Here is a 16,089-nt window from a genome sequence, read left to right as displayed (position 1 = left end):
ACGTGAACGTTCCGGCAGAGCCCAAATGGGTGTGATCATGATTAGAACACCAGCGGCAGTAATAGCGTTAACAGGACACCCAAAAGAGGTTTGGGAGTCCAGAAATGCTGAATACGCTGCGTTTTTGTTCAAGTCCTAATGCGGTTGGTGACATACAACTCACTACCATGTACAGTTTTCTTAATGGACTTGCTAGTGGTTTCCAGTTTGTTTAGAAATGACTTGTTTTTATTTTTTATTGCAAGTGTCTTGTTTTGGGGCTCAGCCCTCACATTGTTGTGGGCCCAAATTATCCCCACAACAACCCTGGTGACAAGATTACTGTTCTAGGTGGCGACAACTTTTGTAGCGCATGGCATCACAGTGTATTGAACGAGATAGAAAGCAGACCTGGTAAAGAAGTGGCATAGTTTGTTTCAAAGAACGTTAAAACATGTAAACAATTTCACAGGTCTAAAGAGTGCAGAGCCGAGCACGTTCAAATGAAGGGAAAGTTTCCCCTGCAAATACAACTAACGATCGGTTTCTAAAAGTTTGCGTGGTCTATTTGCACTTTATTCTGGTTTCACAACCAGAGTTGTTTGAAGAAAGTTTTTTTTAGTTAATACAGAACAAAATTCTTAAATTTTGTTTCGAAAAGAAACATTTCAAAGTTTTTCTTTGTAAGAAACAACCCATTTATGTAGCCTACTCTAGATTGGAGTGTGAAACAAAAAAGTTTTGACTATTCAGCGTAAATGTTTGCTTTAGTTTAATTATAAAAAACGTCACTTGTCGACTCCAAGCAAATACGAAAGCCACAAAATCTCCACAAATAGAAAACATGTAGCGAATAAAATCGCTACACTCGGCTACAGAGAAATGCAATGTTACTTTGTGCCACGTTTTCGAAGGTTTGCCTAATTCAGCCTAACAACACACGAAATCAAAAAGTATTAAACTGTTTTTCTAAAAAAGCAGTTTTATTTTATTTTAAGAGCTTTTTTATGGAGTAAAATGTTTGTTCGTTTTATCAAAAAAATGTTTTCACTATCTTGTGTTGGAGTTGCTCTCTATTCAAACTGCCATTCCTCACTTTGTACAGCCCACCCTGGTTTGCTATTGCTTGAATAAATGTTTGTATTTTGTTAAGTTATTGAGTTATTGCTTATTTAATCTTGTTGAGTATGTCCTTCACCAGTCAATGAACAAAATCCACTTTCGCTCAAAATGGCTACTATAGTGCGTTATTCACAATACCTGTTTGCCAGTTGGTTGTCTATGTTTATAAAGGAAACAGAAAACTTGCATGTGCTCAAAATTCGCTTGAAAACATTAAATTTTGCTTAACATCATTGAATGAGTTGTTTTCTCATCATGGTCGCATAATCTGCATTGTGGATGTGGCGCTATATAAATGTTGTCACCACTGAAAGGTTGGCGACAATATCAGCCTGCTAGTCTCTTCAAAGTGGTTGCATCGAAATACTGCTAACTTCAAGTCTTGCTTGTTGAATACTACTTTCGGTTAAATAGTTATAAATATTTGGCCATGTAGGCTACATGTATAAAAATTGAGGTGTTCAGGTCCTTGTGTGTGAAGTCATAAAAAAGTTTTTGTTGATCACAAGCAAATAGTTTGTTTATTTTATGAGGATCAAACTATTTTTAAAAATTGAAAAATGCAACCTGTGTGCGTTATGAAAAATTGTGAAATATTTTCTTTAAAGAATCAAAAACTTTGCAATGTAAGTCCGCAAATGTTTATTGAAGCTAGATTGTTGCAGTAAAACAAATGTACACCAAACAATCAATCACAAACTGTTGTTTTCATGCGAGGATTTGAAGTCGTTGTTGTAACGCCTTTGCATTATATTTCAGAGTAGGGTTAATTTTCTTACTACAATTGTGTATAAGTAATAATCAAAACCCTCGTTCACACCTGGCCAGAGACACGGGCCTCCCATCAGCCGAGCATCCTCCCCACCATGTTATGCTGCACTGTTGATGAACAAAGTATTGGCCATCCCTTATCCACGTCATCGATGTACAGAAACCTTCACTCGGACCCCGATCAGTCCTCTTCCTCCAGCGGATTCTTCCAATCCGGTTATCAGCACAAGATCCCACCAGCTCCATCTTATCAAACTGGGGACATCGGCATGCCGCAGACCCCAAATACTAGTGAAGCATCATACTCGCGATCTGGACTGGGACACGAATATTCATCACAGTTCTTTGTGTCGGGCGTCAACCCCCACTGCCATTCTGAACCAGGAAGTTCACAACCAAGTTGGGCAAGTCCGACCATTTATTCCGGTAACCCTCTCCCCCCCGTCCTAAGCAATGCATGGGAACCAATCAATCAACAATATCCCGGCCATCACAGTGCAGGTCCCCTTTCTACACCTTCTTCCTACCCCCTTTCAAGCCACGTTGGTCGGCCTTCGCTGGTCAGTCGTCCGGTCAGTCCGGTTTCAAGCCAAGGCCCACTATCCGGGATAGAATGTTTCACAGGTGGCCCGGATGTGAACGTACCGGGATCGCTACAGCTTCCCTCGATGCACCCTGTGCCAATGTCGACTCAACGTCGACCCTATGAATGGATCAACAAAAACGCCTACCAAAACCCCCAAGCCCCTCAAGGTAAGCTTTGTTCGTTTGTAGTAGATTGAGTTTAAATAATTTTGTTTGTTCGCTAAAACTGGTATACTTCACCTTTGTAGGACCGTCGGCGCTACTTAAGCATGACCAGCATAGCTGCTGCCATTTTCTGTGTCATCATCTCCAATATTGCGATAAATGATGATTTTTTAACTTACTGGGAACAAATTAATACGTTTATTGTATTTATAGCCTGTTCGTCAACTGCTGCAGAAAAGTTTATTTTATGATTTTATATTTTTCATGTCAATTCCGCCATTTTGGGTTTTAGCTCAAAACAAAACTTCCGATGGCTTTAAAGCTTTAAAATATTCTTTTCATTCTGATAGATTTTATTCTCAGCATAGCCATGGTACAATTCATCCAACATATGATACGGTGAAACGTCTAAACCCAGTTAGGAAGTTTCCAACCAAGATTTTTTTAGCAGCCTACACCGTGCGTACAAGAGAATATAATTTTTGTTTTTCTTCTCTAGTTTGTAATTACATAAATAATATTTAAGACCAAATAAGATGGAAAAATGTTTGGTACAGAATACACAGTAGCGCGGAGTAGACAAGTTTTTTTTACCCTCCGAGCCGTAGGCTAATTCACGAGGGATAGGAAAACTTTTAAGGACAGCATACTTGTTTTTTTTTCTGTATCAAACCAAACTTTCCACTATCAAACCAGGTGATACTTTTCATTGTCACAACGTTTCGTCACAATCACCATCACTGCTTCATACTTGTATCCATGGGGCCGAACGTAATATTGTAATTAACAAAAACATTTGTAATTAACAAGACTTGCCGACTCTATGGATGATGTGCTGGGTGAACGTTTTTGATCAAGTTCCTACTCGATTCACATCGAATAGGGCGATAATCTGAGTAAGCTCAAGTTTTCCGTTCTCATTTCAGTTACGTATGTTCTTATGCTTTTGTATTGTCCAGATTAATTTACTTGTATTCACATTTTATTATTTTATTGTGATTTTGCTGCGATAATTCACATCGACAGAGGGCGCAATTGCAAGTCGAATGTGAGTCTTGTAATAGGACGGATTGATAAGCACTGGAGTAGACCATTCCAGGGAATATCACTATTACACTGTTTCTGAGTTAAGTAGCCTACGTAGGTCATTTGAATAAGGCAGAACACCAGCACGGTGTCTTATTGATTTCTTTGTACTTAAAAAAAAAACAGAACCCATAGCCTCATGGACGAAACACCTTTCTCTGTCTACCGCTATCAACTCTTGCTACAATCGGCTGCCGAGAAAAATGTATCATTATGCTTTGATGTGTTTTTACGTAGCGCTGTATCCAACCTAGAAATGCATTGCTCTAAGCCAGTGGTTCCCAAACTATGGGTCGCGACCCAAACATGGGTCGCGAAAGGTCAGAAAATGGGTCGTGCAGAGACGATCTGCCAAAATCGGACTGTTGTAAATTAGTTTATAAATAAACTTTTTTTTCTTCTATTGAGCATCACACGCTTTTATTCGGCTTCTCTTATCAAAATCAATTATGGTAAGCAGTTTTACCGCCATTCAAGTCACTTCCTTCAATAAATCACAGTACACGTAAATTATTCTTTAAGTTGACAAATTAAGATTTCTCAACTATTTTTTTAAATTTAAAGTTCATTTTTATCTGCGACCCAGGTAGCCTACTGCTGGCAAGCCGCTATGTAGGCTGTTGTAAAATGTTGTCAAACGAATCCTTAAAGAAGAACAAGTTGAAGAGACATCCGACGCATGAAAAAAAAATGAGCGTATTTTTAAGCACCGAGAAGAGGCACTGGAGCCAAGCCGGTTTGACTCAGCAACAAATCTAGCACTTTTACTTAGACTCTGAGCAAGAGGAGCTACAGTAGACCACCCTTCAACTGGTTGTCTGTGTCTTGATTATAACAGGCAAAGATTGAAAAAACAGTGGGGTGGTAAATATGTTTATACAGGTTGCCTGTGTCTTGGGTCGTGAGATGTTCAACAAACTCAGATTTGGGTCGCGCTCAAAAAAGTTTGGGAACCACTGCTCTAAGCGCTTCACAAAGCAAACGTTTATTCAAGAAGATGTTTGTTTTTGCTGCCGTTTTAAAATTGTTTATAAAACTGTCATGCTACCGACTTGAACTATTTCTACAGCAAAAGTTCGTCTATCTCGGTTGCATCTTAGTGCCACCACTTGCTAATAAAGTGAAATATTCCATTGACTTGGTAGTTATGTTTTCTGGTTAATTGGAATTTTGTTAAGGAGCGAAAATGAGTGCACACGTTATCAACGAGGTGGCGCCTTCTCGTTCAAGAACTACTCTATCAACGGTTTAAAATCTTTGTGCGCTGTAGTCTTTTAGTTTGGTGGTCAAGCATCTTTCCGTGTTCAACGTCGTTTGGTAATTGATTGGTTTTGTCAAACTATCTCGGATCGATAAAATAATTTGCTTGTTTGAAATAACGTTTCATCCCAGCTTTTCTTATGCGACTTGGGTCTCACCAATTGGTCAACATTTATTTGCAACAACTTTGTTTACTTTGTAGTATGGAGCTCACATTCATGTGTAACTTTGTGACTTAATGAAAGTTGTTGGCATGAACGTCTCTGCTTCATAATTTATCCAATAAATATCACGATCACTGAGAAAATTGTCGCAGCCGAGAGCTTTATTTTCACATTGATTCGGCCATTTGCATTAACTTCCACAAACAAAGGGAAGGTATGAAAAATCTCAATCCAATACGCTTACTAATCATCGGAATATAACCGACGGCCTTCATGCGCTCTATCGCGTACGTTTACGCGGCAGGGTCTTTCATCTTTATGACGTAATCCTTGTATTTGTTTTTTCCCACTTGGTAAGTAATTAACATTTGTTTTCGGCTGAAAGTGACAAGCATCTAACATTTGATGCCAGCGATTAATTAGAGACGAATATCATGGATTGACGTCTAGAAAATGAAATGCGATGTTAAAATACGAAAAAGCAATCACAATACCGTGGATTCTTATGTCCAAGGAACGCTAAATACCTACGGTAGGTCAAATATACTGGCGGTTTGCTGGTGATCAATGACATTCAATTTGGGTACATGGGGTACTTTTTACCCAGCCTGGGATGATTTTTAAGTCCCAGAATCTCTCCAGAAAATCCGGAAACTAGACGAACTTATAGCATATTCTTTTGATTTCTGTCATCATACCGACTTATATGCACCAAACTCGATTCTTTTAGATTTTAGAAACAGTTGATTTTTGAAGGAAAACCACGTCCTTTGATGGTAAACTCACAAGTATTCAATGATTATACTGTAGTTCTTCACATAGATCAGAATCATCGTCTGAGGTGAATTGTGCATTTGATGATGTGATTAGCAGTTTGTTCCTCCATGTACACTCGCCGATAGCTGAAGGTATATGACCTATGGTTCCTACGTGTACATAGCATTGTGTCTATAGCTGAACTGTGTAATCCGATGCTGGAGTGTTGGCGAGTGAGATGTACTTAGAGATTCCTTGACAAAAGAAACTTGCAATGTTGTTGTGAAAATGTCGTCTGTAAAACAACAGACTTGTGTCGATTGTACTTGTTGCATGCTCTCTCGATGACTTCTATGCAGGGCCGTTGACAGGATTTCTCGGGCCCGGTACCCATTTGTTTTCCGGCCCCCTTCATCGACAATGTTATGAATATAATAGTATCAGGTGTAGAAACGTTTGTTGATGTGCTGTTAAAATGAGGATGACACATGCCGTTCAAAGTAGAAAATTAAGAGGAATATCATTTATATATTCTCAAAGATTTGTTGTACCCACGAACTTCCCCAACTGTGCAGCCAATTACGCATTAGGGATTTCTCCATAAACCGCAAAATCCTTGCTCTCAATCACGATCTTCGTCAGTATGTTTAAACTTGTTGAAGTTTTCCGCTAAAATTAATTTTTTGTAAAGTAGAGTAGCCGCAGAAGAGTAAAACATTGGGGGGGGGGGGGGGGGGGGGCGAACATAATTTGCCCAAATTTTGTCTTTGCGTATATATTTTCAAAAATACTAAATTACTCACAATCTCTGAGAGTCATCAACTTGGCCGTGTACGAAACACATACAAAAAAAAATGTATATACAGCAGCAAAACAAGGCTGAACTTACTTTAATCTACTTTCATAGACCCGTCTGTGTCCCATTTAAATAAACCATCAAATTATAACATTCTTGTGTATCATAAAAAAATATTCAGTATATTAAGCCTAACTGGATTCAAAAAAATTTGAACTGAAACTTCACCAATAACTGGATAACAATAATTGCTGAATATTCATGTCACCAGATTATATGAAAATCTCCAGCCCAACTTCAATAAAAGGCTTGACCAAAAGTAGCTCAATCTTTTCAATTCAAAAATAGTCCAAAGATTCAATATTGGTACATTTGCATTGAAAAAAACTAAAATGACAATCCGTTTACTTATCAAACCAGTAACATTACTTAATCCATGCTGCTTCAATTCCTACAGCCTGAAAAGAATTGGACAGTTCACCATTAACCCCCCCCCCCCCCCACTGACCGCTACGCCACTCAATAATATGTGCATCAAACTTCCACTTTCGAACAAAACTAATTTTGATACCAAAAATATTGATATTATATTACAATGAAATAGTTATAGTCAATGGTCAATGTTTTTTCAGAAGATCATTACAAAGATAATCTTACTTCACAATGAAGCAGCTAAGCCTACTCAAATCACAAGCACTGAAGAAAAATCACTCCCAGATAATAACTTCAAACTCAATCGTTGTCACAAAATACAGACATTACCAAAACATGACACAAAAATAGCACTGTTTACATTGCCTGATATATTAACTGCATGAATTGGATGACAAAATAACATAACATGTGTCTTTATATTTGATTGTTGTTGCTCTAATACTGTGTCATAGATAGTAAATAGCTGAGCATATCAACCTTGGGACTGGCAAAGACAAACAGCAGTTTATACAAAAAAATTCAATGCTGAAAACAGTTAAACCATAGCTCACAAAAACATGAAATTAAATACAGGAAAATTCACAAGTTGTTTTCATTTAATATACTTTTTCACTTTGTACATAACTATAGTTAGTGGCCGGGATCAATGCTCACAAAAGTGGTGTATATGTGGCCTCACAACTGTTGATTATTAAAGTTTATAACAAATGCTTATTTTGTTAGACTATATCTAAAACTGATAAGCTATCTTTGTAGTATTTAAGTTAAGTTTTGCGAGCATAGCATAACTCATGGTAAAATTGACTTATCCAATAAATGGATATTTTTACCCAAATATTTTTACAAACAACTACATTACTGGAATATAGAGAAAAAACAAAAACTGCATAAGCTCACCAGAACCCAGCAAGGTTTCAAAATTCTACTAATGAAGAAATGTAGGCTGGTGTGATGATATTCTAATGAACCGCCCCGATAGCTCAATTGGTTAGCGCGTCACTTCTGGAACGAAGAAGCTTCAAGATCAAGCGGCGCTGGTTCGACTCTCGGGGTGTGCGCTTGAGCAACGCACGTTAAGGACTGCTCTCCATTCAGCGGCATCTAATGGATGGAATAGTTCCCCAGCAACAAGACTTCAACAATCGGAAACTTCACTCTGTCAATCTCGGTGACCGGGCCTGCGTCAGTGATTTAAAGCCTCTACAAGTATGCGAAACTGCCAGGATTAAGCTCTGCAAGAAGCTTTCCCAGTCCGAGGATAAAGATTCAATCAATCAATCAAAAACATCTGTAATAAGCTTATCTCAGCTTGTCGAAGCATTATTTTCTGCAAATACTGAATCGAAACTTAACATTCTGCCCAAATTTACCAAATAGCCTATAAAAGTTTTCAAAATTATCGATACTCTGTTTTACATTCAAAGCAAAATGTTTTTTTATACAAAATGCAACACTATAAAGTTACTAAACTGGTAGAATGTTGAAAACTTATGGTAAGAATTGATTTGTCCAAATAACTAGACATTTTTGCCCAAATGATTTTTATAATCAACTACATTAGTAGGATATTGAGAAAAAACAAAAAATTGCATAAAGTTACCAGTAACCAGTAGGCTTTTAAATCTTACCCATGAAGAAATGCAGCCTACATGTTAGTGAATATCAGTAATAAGCTTACCTCTGTTTCCCAACTGTGCTTTTTACAGTTCTATTTTGCAGTTGTCGAATCAAAACTTATCATTCTGCCCAGATTGCAATACCACATGCAACAGTTTTCAAAGTCGGTGATAATACATTTACATTCATAAATATAAATGAAAATATAAATGTATCTCATAAATTTCAACAATTATGTAAAGTTTCTAAACAGGTGAGGCGTCGAAACATTGTGGTAAGATTGATTTGCCCAAATAACTGGACATTTTTTGCCCAAATTTGCAACATTTTTTTTCAGCGGGGGAGCGACTGCCCCCCATCTCCTACGGCTATGAATTGTAGATGCAAGTAGCTAGAAGTGATTACCACCAAAAAATATATATATTCAGAATTAAAGAGTGGGTGAAGAAAAATATTTCGTGTTTTTGAAAAAAAAATCGTGGTTAGGGAAATCACTAGGCTATACCCGGAAGGGGGCCCGGTACTTTACCATCTGACGGCTGAAGTGGCTGTTTTAACCTCTGGTCGCAATTCGTTTAGATCTGATTATAGTAAGATCTTGATAATGTTTGAAGTCGTGGAGAATCTTTTAAATCCGGGCCCGGGTCCAAAAGTACCACCTAGACCCCCCTGTCAACGCCCCTGCTTCCATGATGACTTCCACCAGCAGCAACGTGATTGAATGCAATCAATTTTAAATATCACTTGCCACCAGTGAGAGAACCAAAGAGCTTGAATGCTGGAAAATTTATAAACTTTCATCCTGTCTTTCAACGACAATCTTCCAGTATCTTTGTGTCGCCTTTCAAAAACTTGAAGGGAGCATCCACGCCTGTAATCCAGCTTAGTACTATTTCAACTACTGCTATACCCAAATGTTTTTCCTGGGGTAGACAACATTGGTTTTCCATTCAGCTTAAAGTTTTCGTTGAGTTTTAATCGCCATTTCTGGAGATTAATTGAAAATATATTATTACTCTGGCAAACAACATCTCTCAGATAACCTCACAAAGTTTCACCACGACGAGTTACATCGCATAAGCATTTGTTACAACTGTGCTTGATGGTAAGTCGTGATGTAGAAGGAAATGGAGCCAAGATCAATTCCTGTGTAGACAGACACAATTTTTCAGGCGTTTCGGTGTACTTTGCGCGAATTACCGGTGTGAGGATGAAGCGTCTGTTATCTCTATCGCCACATGTCTGGAAAGATACAAAGCAGCTTGCAAGTGGAGGTCGTGGCACCACAGTGAGCAGCTGTGAGATATAGAAGTACAACATAGGCTATTTTGCAACCTGGAAGTAATCTTTCATATCCTGCTTCAAGAAGATACTTTAATCCATAGTGGACCGTCCTCTCCGAAGCTTAGTTGGCATCTTTAGGAGGAATTGGTGAATGATTGAGCGTACACGGGTGCCAATGAAAGGTTCGAGGATTTAAGTAAGGGTACCTATTCTGCGCAAGCTAAGATGCGAAGCACTTTAAGAAATGGAAGAATGGTGAAGAGAGTGAGCTGAACACCTAGTAGGGTTATTGATTGATGTTTCATGCTTTACGGCTTGAATGTAAATCGATGGTTTAAATAGATTTGTTCCATAGCCCACCTGAGTAGTCTCCTGGTTGCAATGCTTTAATACATCGTGGTCCAACTATTTTTGACCTGCGGAACAACTTTACAAAGGTTGAACAACCTGCAGGAAAATTTCAAAAATTCAATGCATGAAACCGCAGATTAAAATATTTACAAGTTTTACGGCTAAAAACAGTGAAGATAAGTGAACACTAAATAAATGACAATATATTCGTGATTCCTATCAGTGAGATGAGTCGACGTTCTTTGATGTCTATGTAGGCTACCAATGTCTATGTTGGTGGCAGCAAACTTGTTGCTCAAACTGCTGTTAAAATTCCTGCACTGCCGTTGCCCTTATTTTCGTTTGCTAGCAACCTTTGCAAGCTGCATTGCTGACTCGGGTTGTAAATCATTGTGGAACGACAAGTCAATGTTTTCACAGTTCTTCGCAAACAAAATGGCGGTAAATTGACTTCCCAGAATGAAGTGCATTGAAGATGAGATTTCTTCCCATATATCGCTTCATATCTCAGCTGCATGGCCGAGCAGTAATAACTGAAGGTTGCTCGAAAGGTTGCCAGTTCGACACCATCCGAGAGCATGCGGTTGTCTCTTTGGTTCTTTCCACCACTTATGATACGTTTGAAAGTGGACATGACAATACAAATGTTTCCTCGAAAGCAACCAATCATTGTTTGCGTAACAATCAGCGGTCGCTTGGAAACATTTTGAAACAAAGTATTATTTTTGTTATTATTTTATCTTTTTGACTTAGCTGCATTCATTCCGCAGTACTTGAACTGTATCACGGCCAATCCGGCTGGTGTTTGGAGAGATTGCTTCTATCATCGTGTTGTTATTTTGCGATGAAGTTCTTGATTATTGACAAGTTTTTAAGATAAGAAAAATGTAAATTATTTGAAAATCAAGATGCCAAAGGTTGTACAAAGTTGGAGGGTAAAAAGTCACTCAAAGAAAAGAATTTCAGTCCGTAAAACAGTCGTTAGACTACAGGCTCCCTGTAAGCTGCTGATTGTTCTCGATTCGATGCTTGATCCTTGTGTAGTCCTCATTAACAAACCAATGTATGGTTTGATAACTGACATTTTAATGTGTTCACTCCTCGTTTAACTTCGATTAGCCGACGTCAGTTCTTTAGATCTGTCGGCACCTATTTCTATGAAGTGACAAACATCTGCATCGACAAACTCTTGCTCCTTATCCATGGAAAGATGTGAATGAGGATTAACAATAATAGTTAACGATGTATCAACTTAATATATACACCTTGGCTTGGTGCATATTCATTGACTGAAACATTTTAAACAATAACAATTTTATTTTAATCGATATATTCGTTTATTTGCATAACTTTTTATTATCTTTTCACATTTTAATACCAAGTGTGACCACCTTTATTGTCTATCACCTGTAAAACTCGCTTGGGCATGGAGTCGATTATATTTTTGCAGTTTTCCTTTATTTGTTCGTCGTGGTACCAGACCTGAACTGTGGCCTCCTATCAGCTTGGTTTTGCTTGTACAATCCTTTTTGCGGAGACGAGTCTTTACGATTGACTATAAATTTTTAATTCCATTTCTACAGCAGACGTGTTTGTAACAAACAGTTGGCTAACAATATCACTGACCACATATTGAAAACATCGCTTTAGCTCCTGCATATCTGAATGCGAACTTCTTCAATAGTGTTTGTAATTTATTTTTGTATTTTTCCAATTTAATGGTCTGGACTTTTCAGGAAAGCATAATTTGTTCTCATTCTGACACCAGGAAAATGGCAGAATGCTTTTAATATCATGTCTTTTTGAAAAACTTTGACTTTGTTTTAGAAACTTGAAACCGTTTGAGCTGTGTCTGATGTAAACTTTCAAGCTATGAGGTAACAACAGTTTCTTAATTTGGGTTAGAAGAGGCACAAAAATATGTCGGCGAGCCACAGTTTATCCACTGTTGGACTGGGGTTTTTCAAAAACAAAAACCTCTAAATAAATTCCGTGAAGGCCCCGATCAAACAAAAATGGAAGACGCCATATTTGAGTGTCACCTTAGTTTGAGATCATCAGTGGTGCATATCTATGTTGTCTTGAGCGGGAATCGAACTTGAATAATTGCGTACATCTTTGAGTGAAGGGATCTGAACCTCCGTCGAGATTGTGCTACGAGAGTGTCCAGCGCTGGCGACTGGCAAAATTTTGGTTGTGAGGTCCTCGCGTGAAGTTATAATTATGTGGACTCGTGCGGCAATGCGCCCTTGAAAATCAAGGTACCCTCCCATGCGTTGAACGCAATAAAGCCCAAAGTAAACAGCAACTTCATTGCCGAGTTGTTGAGAACGGCATACTGTACACAGTAGTACAATCTCGATGGAGGTTCTATTTCCACTCAAAACATCATAGCAGTTATGCAGGGGGAAACTCGAGTATGGCGACTTCCATGGAACAGTCTGCAGTCATTGCAAGAGTTATGTGAGTGGTTGGTGGATAATGTGTGATTGTGTGATAGAGAAGAAGATATTTTGTAACTCTCACAATTACATCGATTTTCTCGCACAGTTTGTTTGGGAATTGTTTAAACAACTTTTAGCCCAATGGTTTCTTGTTGGCACACTCTGTGGGCCGTATGCAATGTTGCATTACTCTCATGAGGAGATTGCCTTTGAATTGCTATGATTTCTGGTACTCGCAGGCGCTCGTCACTATAGCGAGCATGACATTTCACTTGACGCGTTTGAAACTGAGATGTTTGTGCTTTGAAGGACAACAAAGTTCCATCCCAGGACGCATGCAGCTGTTTTGCTCCAAACAGGAATGTTATCGCTTCAATTACTCAAGCAAATTCTATACGAACAAAACCTCTCCACTTTTAACGGTATTTTTATATTAAATTTCCTAAGTAAAAAGTCTTTTGCTTCGAACCCTCTTTCGGCGGCATTAAACGATTGAACGGAAAAGCACTAAGCCGTGCGAAAGCGATAGAGGCGCACCCACGCTTGCATTGGCAAGAGCAGGTAGATGGATTGGGGATCGATGATGGGGATGAAGAAATTGACATTGGCTGCTTACCATTCTGCTTTCAATCCAATCAATTAGTTACGAACATATTTTGTCTGGAAGACCCTGTAAAGACGCTGAAAGGCTAGAAGCTTAATCGATTTTGGAAAAATTTCAGTTTTGCTTCGTCGTTTGGTGTGAGTGGCTTATCGAAAAGTCAATTTCCCAAACTATTCAAGCAAGGATTCTTAACTGAAATATATCATGAAATCGCAATGTTACGTCTTGAATAACTCCTAAAGATGTTTGGTGTAAGTTACGTGTTTGCAACATCTGCATTAGTACACGAATACGATACTAGAATGGATATAACACCTAGAAACTAAAAGTAATGCATTGTCGTCACGAAAACAAGCTTGCACAAGATATGTGCCTGTCGAAGAAAAAGAGCTGAATTTTCAAGCAACCTTCCTTACACTGTTTCTTTCGTTTCTTTTTGACTTGGTGGCAAAACTTACGAACAAAAAAACCCAAAGGACAAACACGAAAATGTGAAAATCAAGAATAAGTTAAAAATACAAATGTACGTTTAGATTCATAGAGTCAGGTTGAACCCACCCTAAAAACATTCCAGTAGTTATATTTGAAGCTAGAGTTAATTTTTTGCCAGATTATGTATTCTTCAATAGAATATAAAGTATACAATAGCATCGCTATGTTACAAAAAAGCACAACCGAACATTTACATTTTAGCGGTCCTAGGGAAACGGTGATCCTCTATTAAAGAATCTCCATTCAAACGATGTCATAAAAAGTAACATTGCAACCATTAAATGAGTGTTACTAAATAAAAGTTCTAGCGTAAATGATGTGATAAAAGTGACAAAATGTTTTTAAATGAGGTTTAGTTGAATAAAGTTATAAATTGCTTTTGTGCAATCTTGATACAAAACTCATTATTGAATCACAGGTTCCCAGCAGAACTTTTTACTCAACAAAAAAGCAAAAAATAAATGATTTTAAGTGGCTTGAAAACTTCTCTCGTGTTGAACATGATGCACAAATTACATTTTTGCAAATGTGATGTTCCGCATGGAACATGTTGTTTCTATGGATACCAAGCTATTTTAAGGATAGAAATGATCTCAGTTAATTAGTGAAAGCGGTCATCGCTGCGGGGGTAGTGGGAGCGCCCGATCTGGCAGCAGCAATTGTTGCAAGATCATAAACGGCGTCATTAGAATATCTGAATGGCGGATGACCACCAAGGCGATCGTAAACTCTTTTACGAGCTTGACGCGGCTCGATGGAGACGATCAGAGATGAAAAATAAATGAGAATCAGCGAACGAGCTCGCGTAATGGCGTGGAAGCTCGGTTTTAATCAATGTCAGTGCCGCGGCAATTATTCGTTTAATTATTGGCCAAATCTGATGGCGGCGAAAGGTTTTGTAGCTTTTATTAATAATTTTCATTTAAAAGCTTTTAATTAATAATTAGATCCATATGAGAGCACTGTTAAATAGTTTCATGTTTCTTTGCAGGCAAAACGCGCACGAAAGACAAATACCGAGTTGTGTACTCCGATCACCAGAGACTTGAATTAGAGAAGGAATTTCGTTTTAGTCGTTACATCACAATTCGAAGAAAGTCTGAGCTTGCCGCCCAACTAATGTTGAGCGAAAGACAAGTAAAGATTTGGTTCCAGAACAGACGAGCCAAAGAACGAAAAGCGACAAAGAAAGGAATGGACTCGAACAATAGAGCTGTTGAAGAGGATGACGCTGAAGGGGAAGCTTCTGACAACAGTGGACATGGCATCGAATCTCCTGCAGGAGCAAGCTCGTTACAAAACCTCACTCCACTTGATGAGGTATCTGGATATGATCAAATAGGCCATCTACCGCACAGCTCTTCATCTATTGATGAACCGCAAGATGGCGATAGATCACAACATTCCTCAACCATGTCTTATCTATACAATATGACGTCACCGAATAGCTACATTCCTGACATCGATATCAAGCCGATGCTTTCGGGAAGTGACGACGCGCATGGTGTGACGTCAACGCTTGATGACATCAGCTTGCCACAAGTGACGTCATCTTCAATTATTCATCAAAGCCCAGGAGAAATGTAACTGTTGTCTGGAAAATTGTCCAGCATACTTTTTTATTTCTTGTACTTGTTATACACAATGCAGTTACGCCCAAAAGATGCGCTCTCGTTTGCAGACGTGGATAATTACACAGTTTAATATTGCCGCTGGAAGAACTAGCGCTTTAGACAATTTGTGATTTGTTTAATCTTTTCATAAAATTATTATGAAAATACAGCATTTTTGTGAAAGCTTCCATATTCCAATTCACTACCCAAGGCTGTCATGTGGCTTGTTGTGCCACGAACACAGCTGCTGACTTGTATCTTTGAAGCCTTGTTAACATTGTTTGTAACTTACTACTGCAACGTCGTCAGACATAAAACTAACTCTGTGATTTATCAAAAGACTAAACAACATAAACCGCGTTTGTTTCAGATAACACTAATATTTGTTTGATTATGACATCATATTGAAACGAAAACTGATTGGCTGCTGACGTTTCATCTGATGAAACATTGAATTGTTGTTGTTCTTTGTACTAGAAGGATTTGTTAAACGTTTCTTGTAAAATAAACAACCTAGTTATTGCCGAAAATCTGTTTCTTTTGAGATCTTCAAAAGTTAGCTCGT

General features: G+C 38.3%; 1 protein-coding gene across 1 annotated transcript; it reads left to right on the top strand.

The window, feature by feature from the left end:
- The first annotated feature begins 1,914 nt into the window (after positions 1 to 1,914).
- On the top strand, positions 1,915 to 15,887 carry LOC145780353 (homeobox protein Hox-A5-like). Its single transcript, XM_082592053.1, has 2 exons — positions 1,915 to 2,625; positions 14,903 to 15,887. Exons 1-2 carry the CDS (start codon positions 1,968 to 1,970, stop codon positions 15,496 to 15,498), a joined length of 1,254 nt encoding a protein of 417 aa, XP_082448179.1. The 5' UTR covers positions 1,915 to 1,967; the 3' UTR covers positions 15,499 to 15,887.
- Positions 15,888 to 16,089: the final 202 nt, after the last annotated feature.

This window comes from Aplidium turbinatum, chromosome 11 (assembly GCF_918807975.1).
Source record: "Aplidium turbinatum chromosome 11, kaAplTurb1.1, whole genome shotgun sequence".
In the NCBI taxonomy this organism is placed as follows: Eukaryota; Metazoa; Chordata; class Ascidiacea; order Aplousobranchia; family Polyclinidae; genus Aplidium; species Aplidium turbinatum.
Note: the sequence above shows the minus strand (reverse complement) of the source record. Positions and strands in the feature narration are given on the sequence as shown.

Bases quoted from the DNA above. Each gene is read 5' to 3' on its own strand.
- LOC145780353 (XM_082592053.1), top strand. From the start codon at position 1,968: ATGTTATGCTGCACTGTTGATGAACAAAGTATTGGCCATCCCTTATCC. The intron at 2,626-14,902 runs GTAAGCTTTGTT...GTTTCTTTGCAG, and splicing joins AAACCCCCAAGCCCCTCAAG to GCAAAACGCGCACGAAAGAC.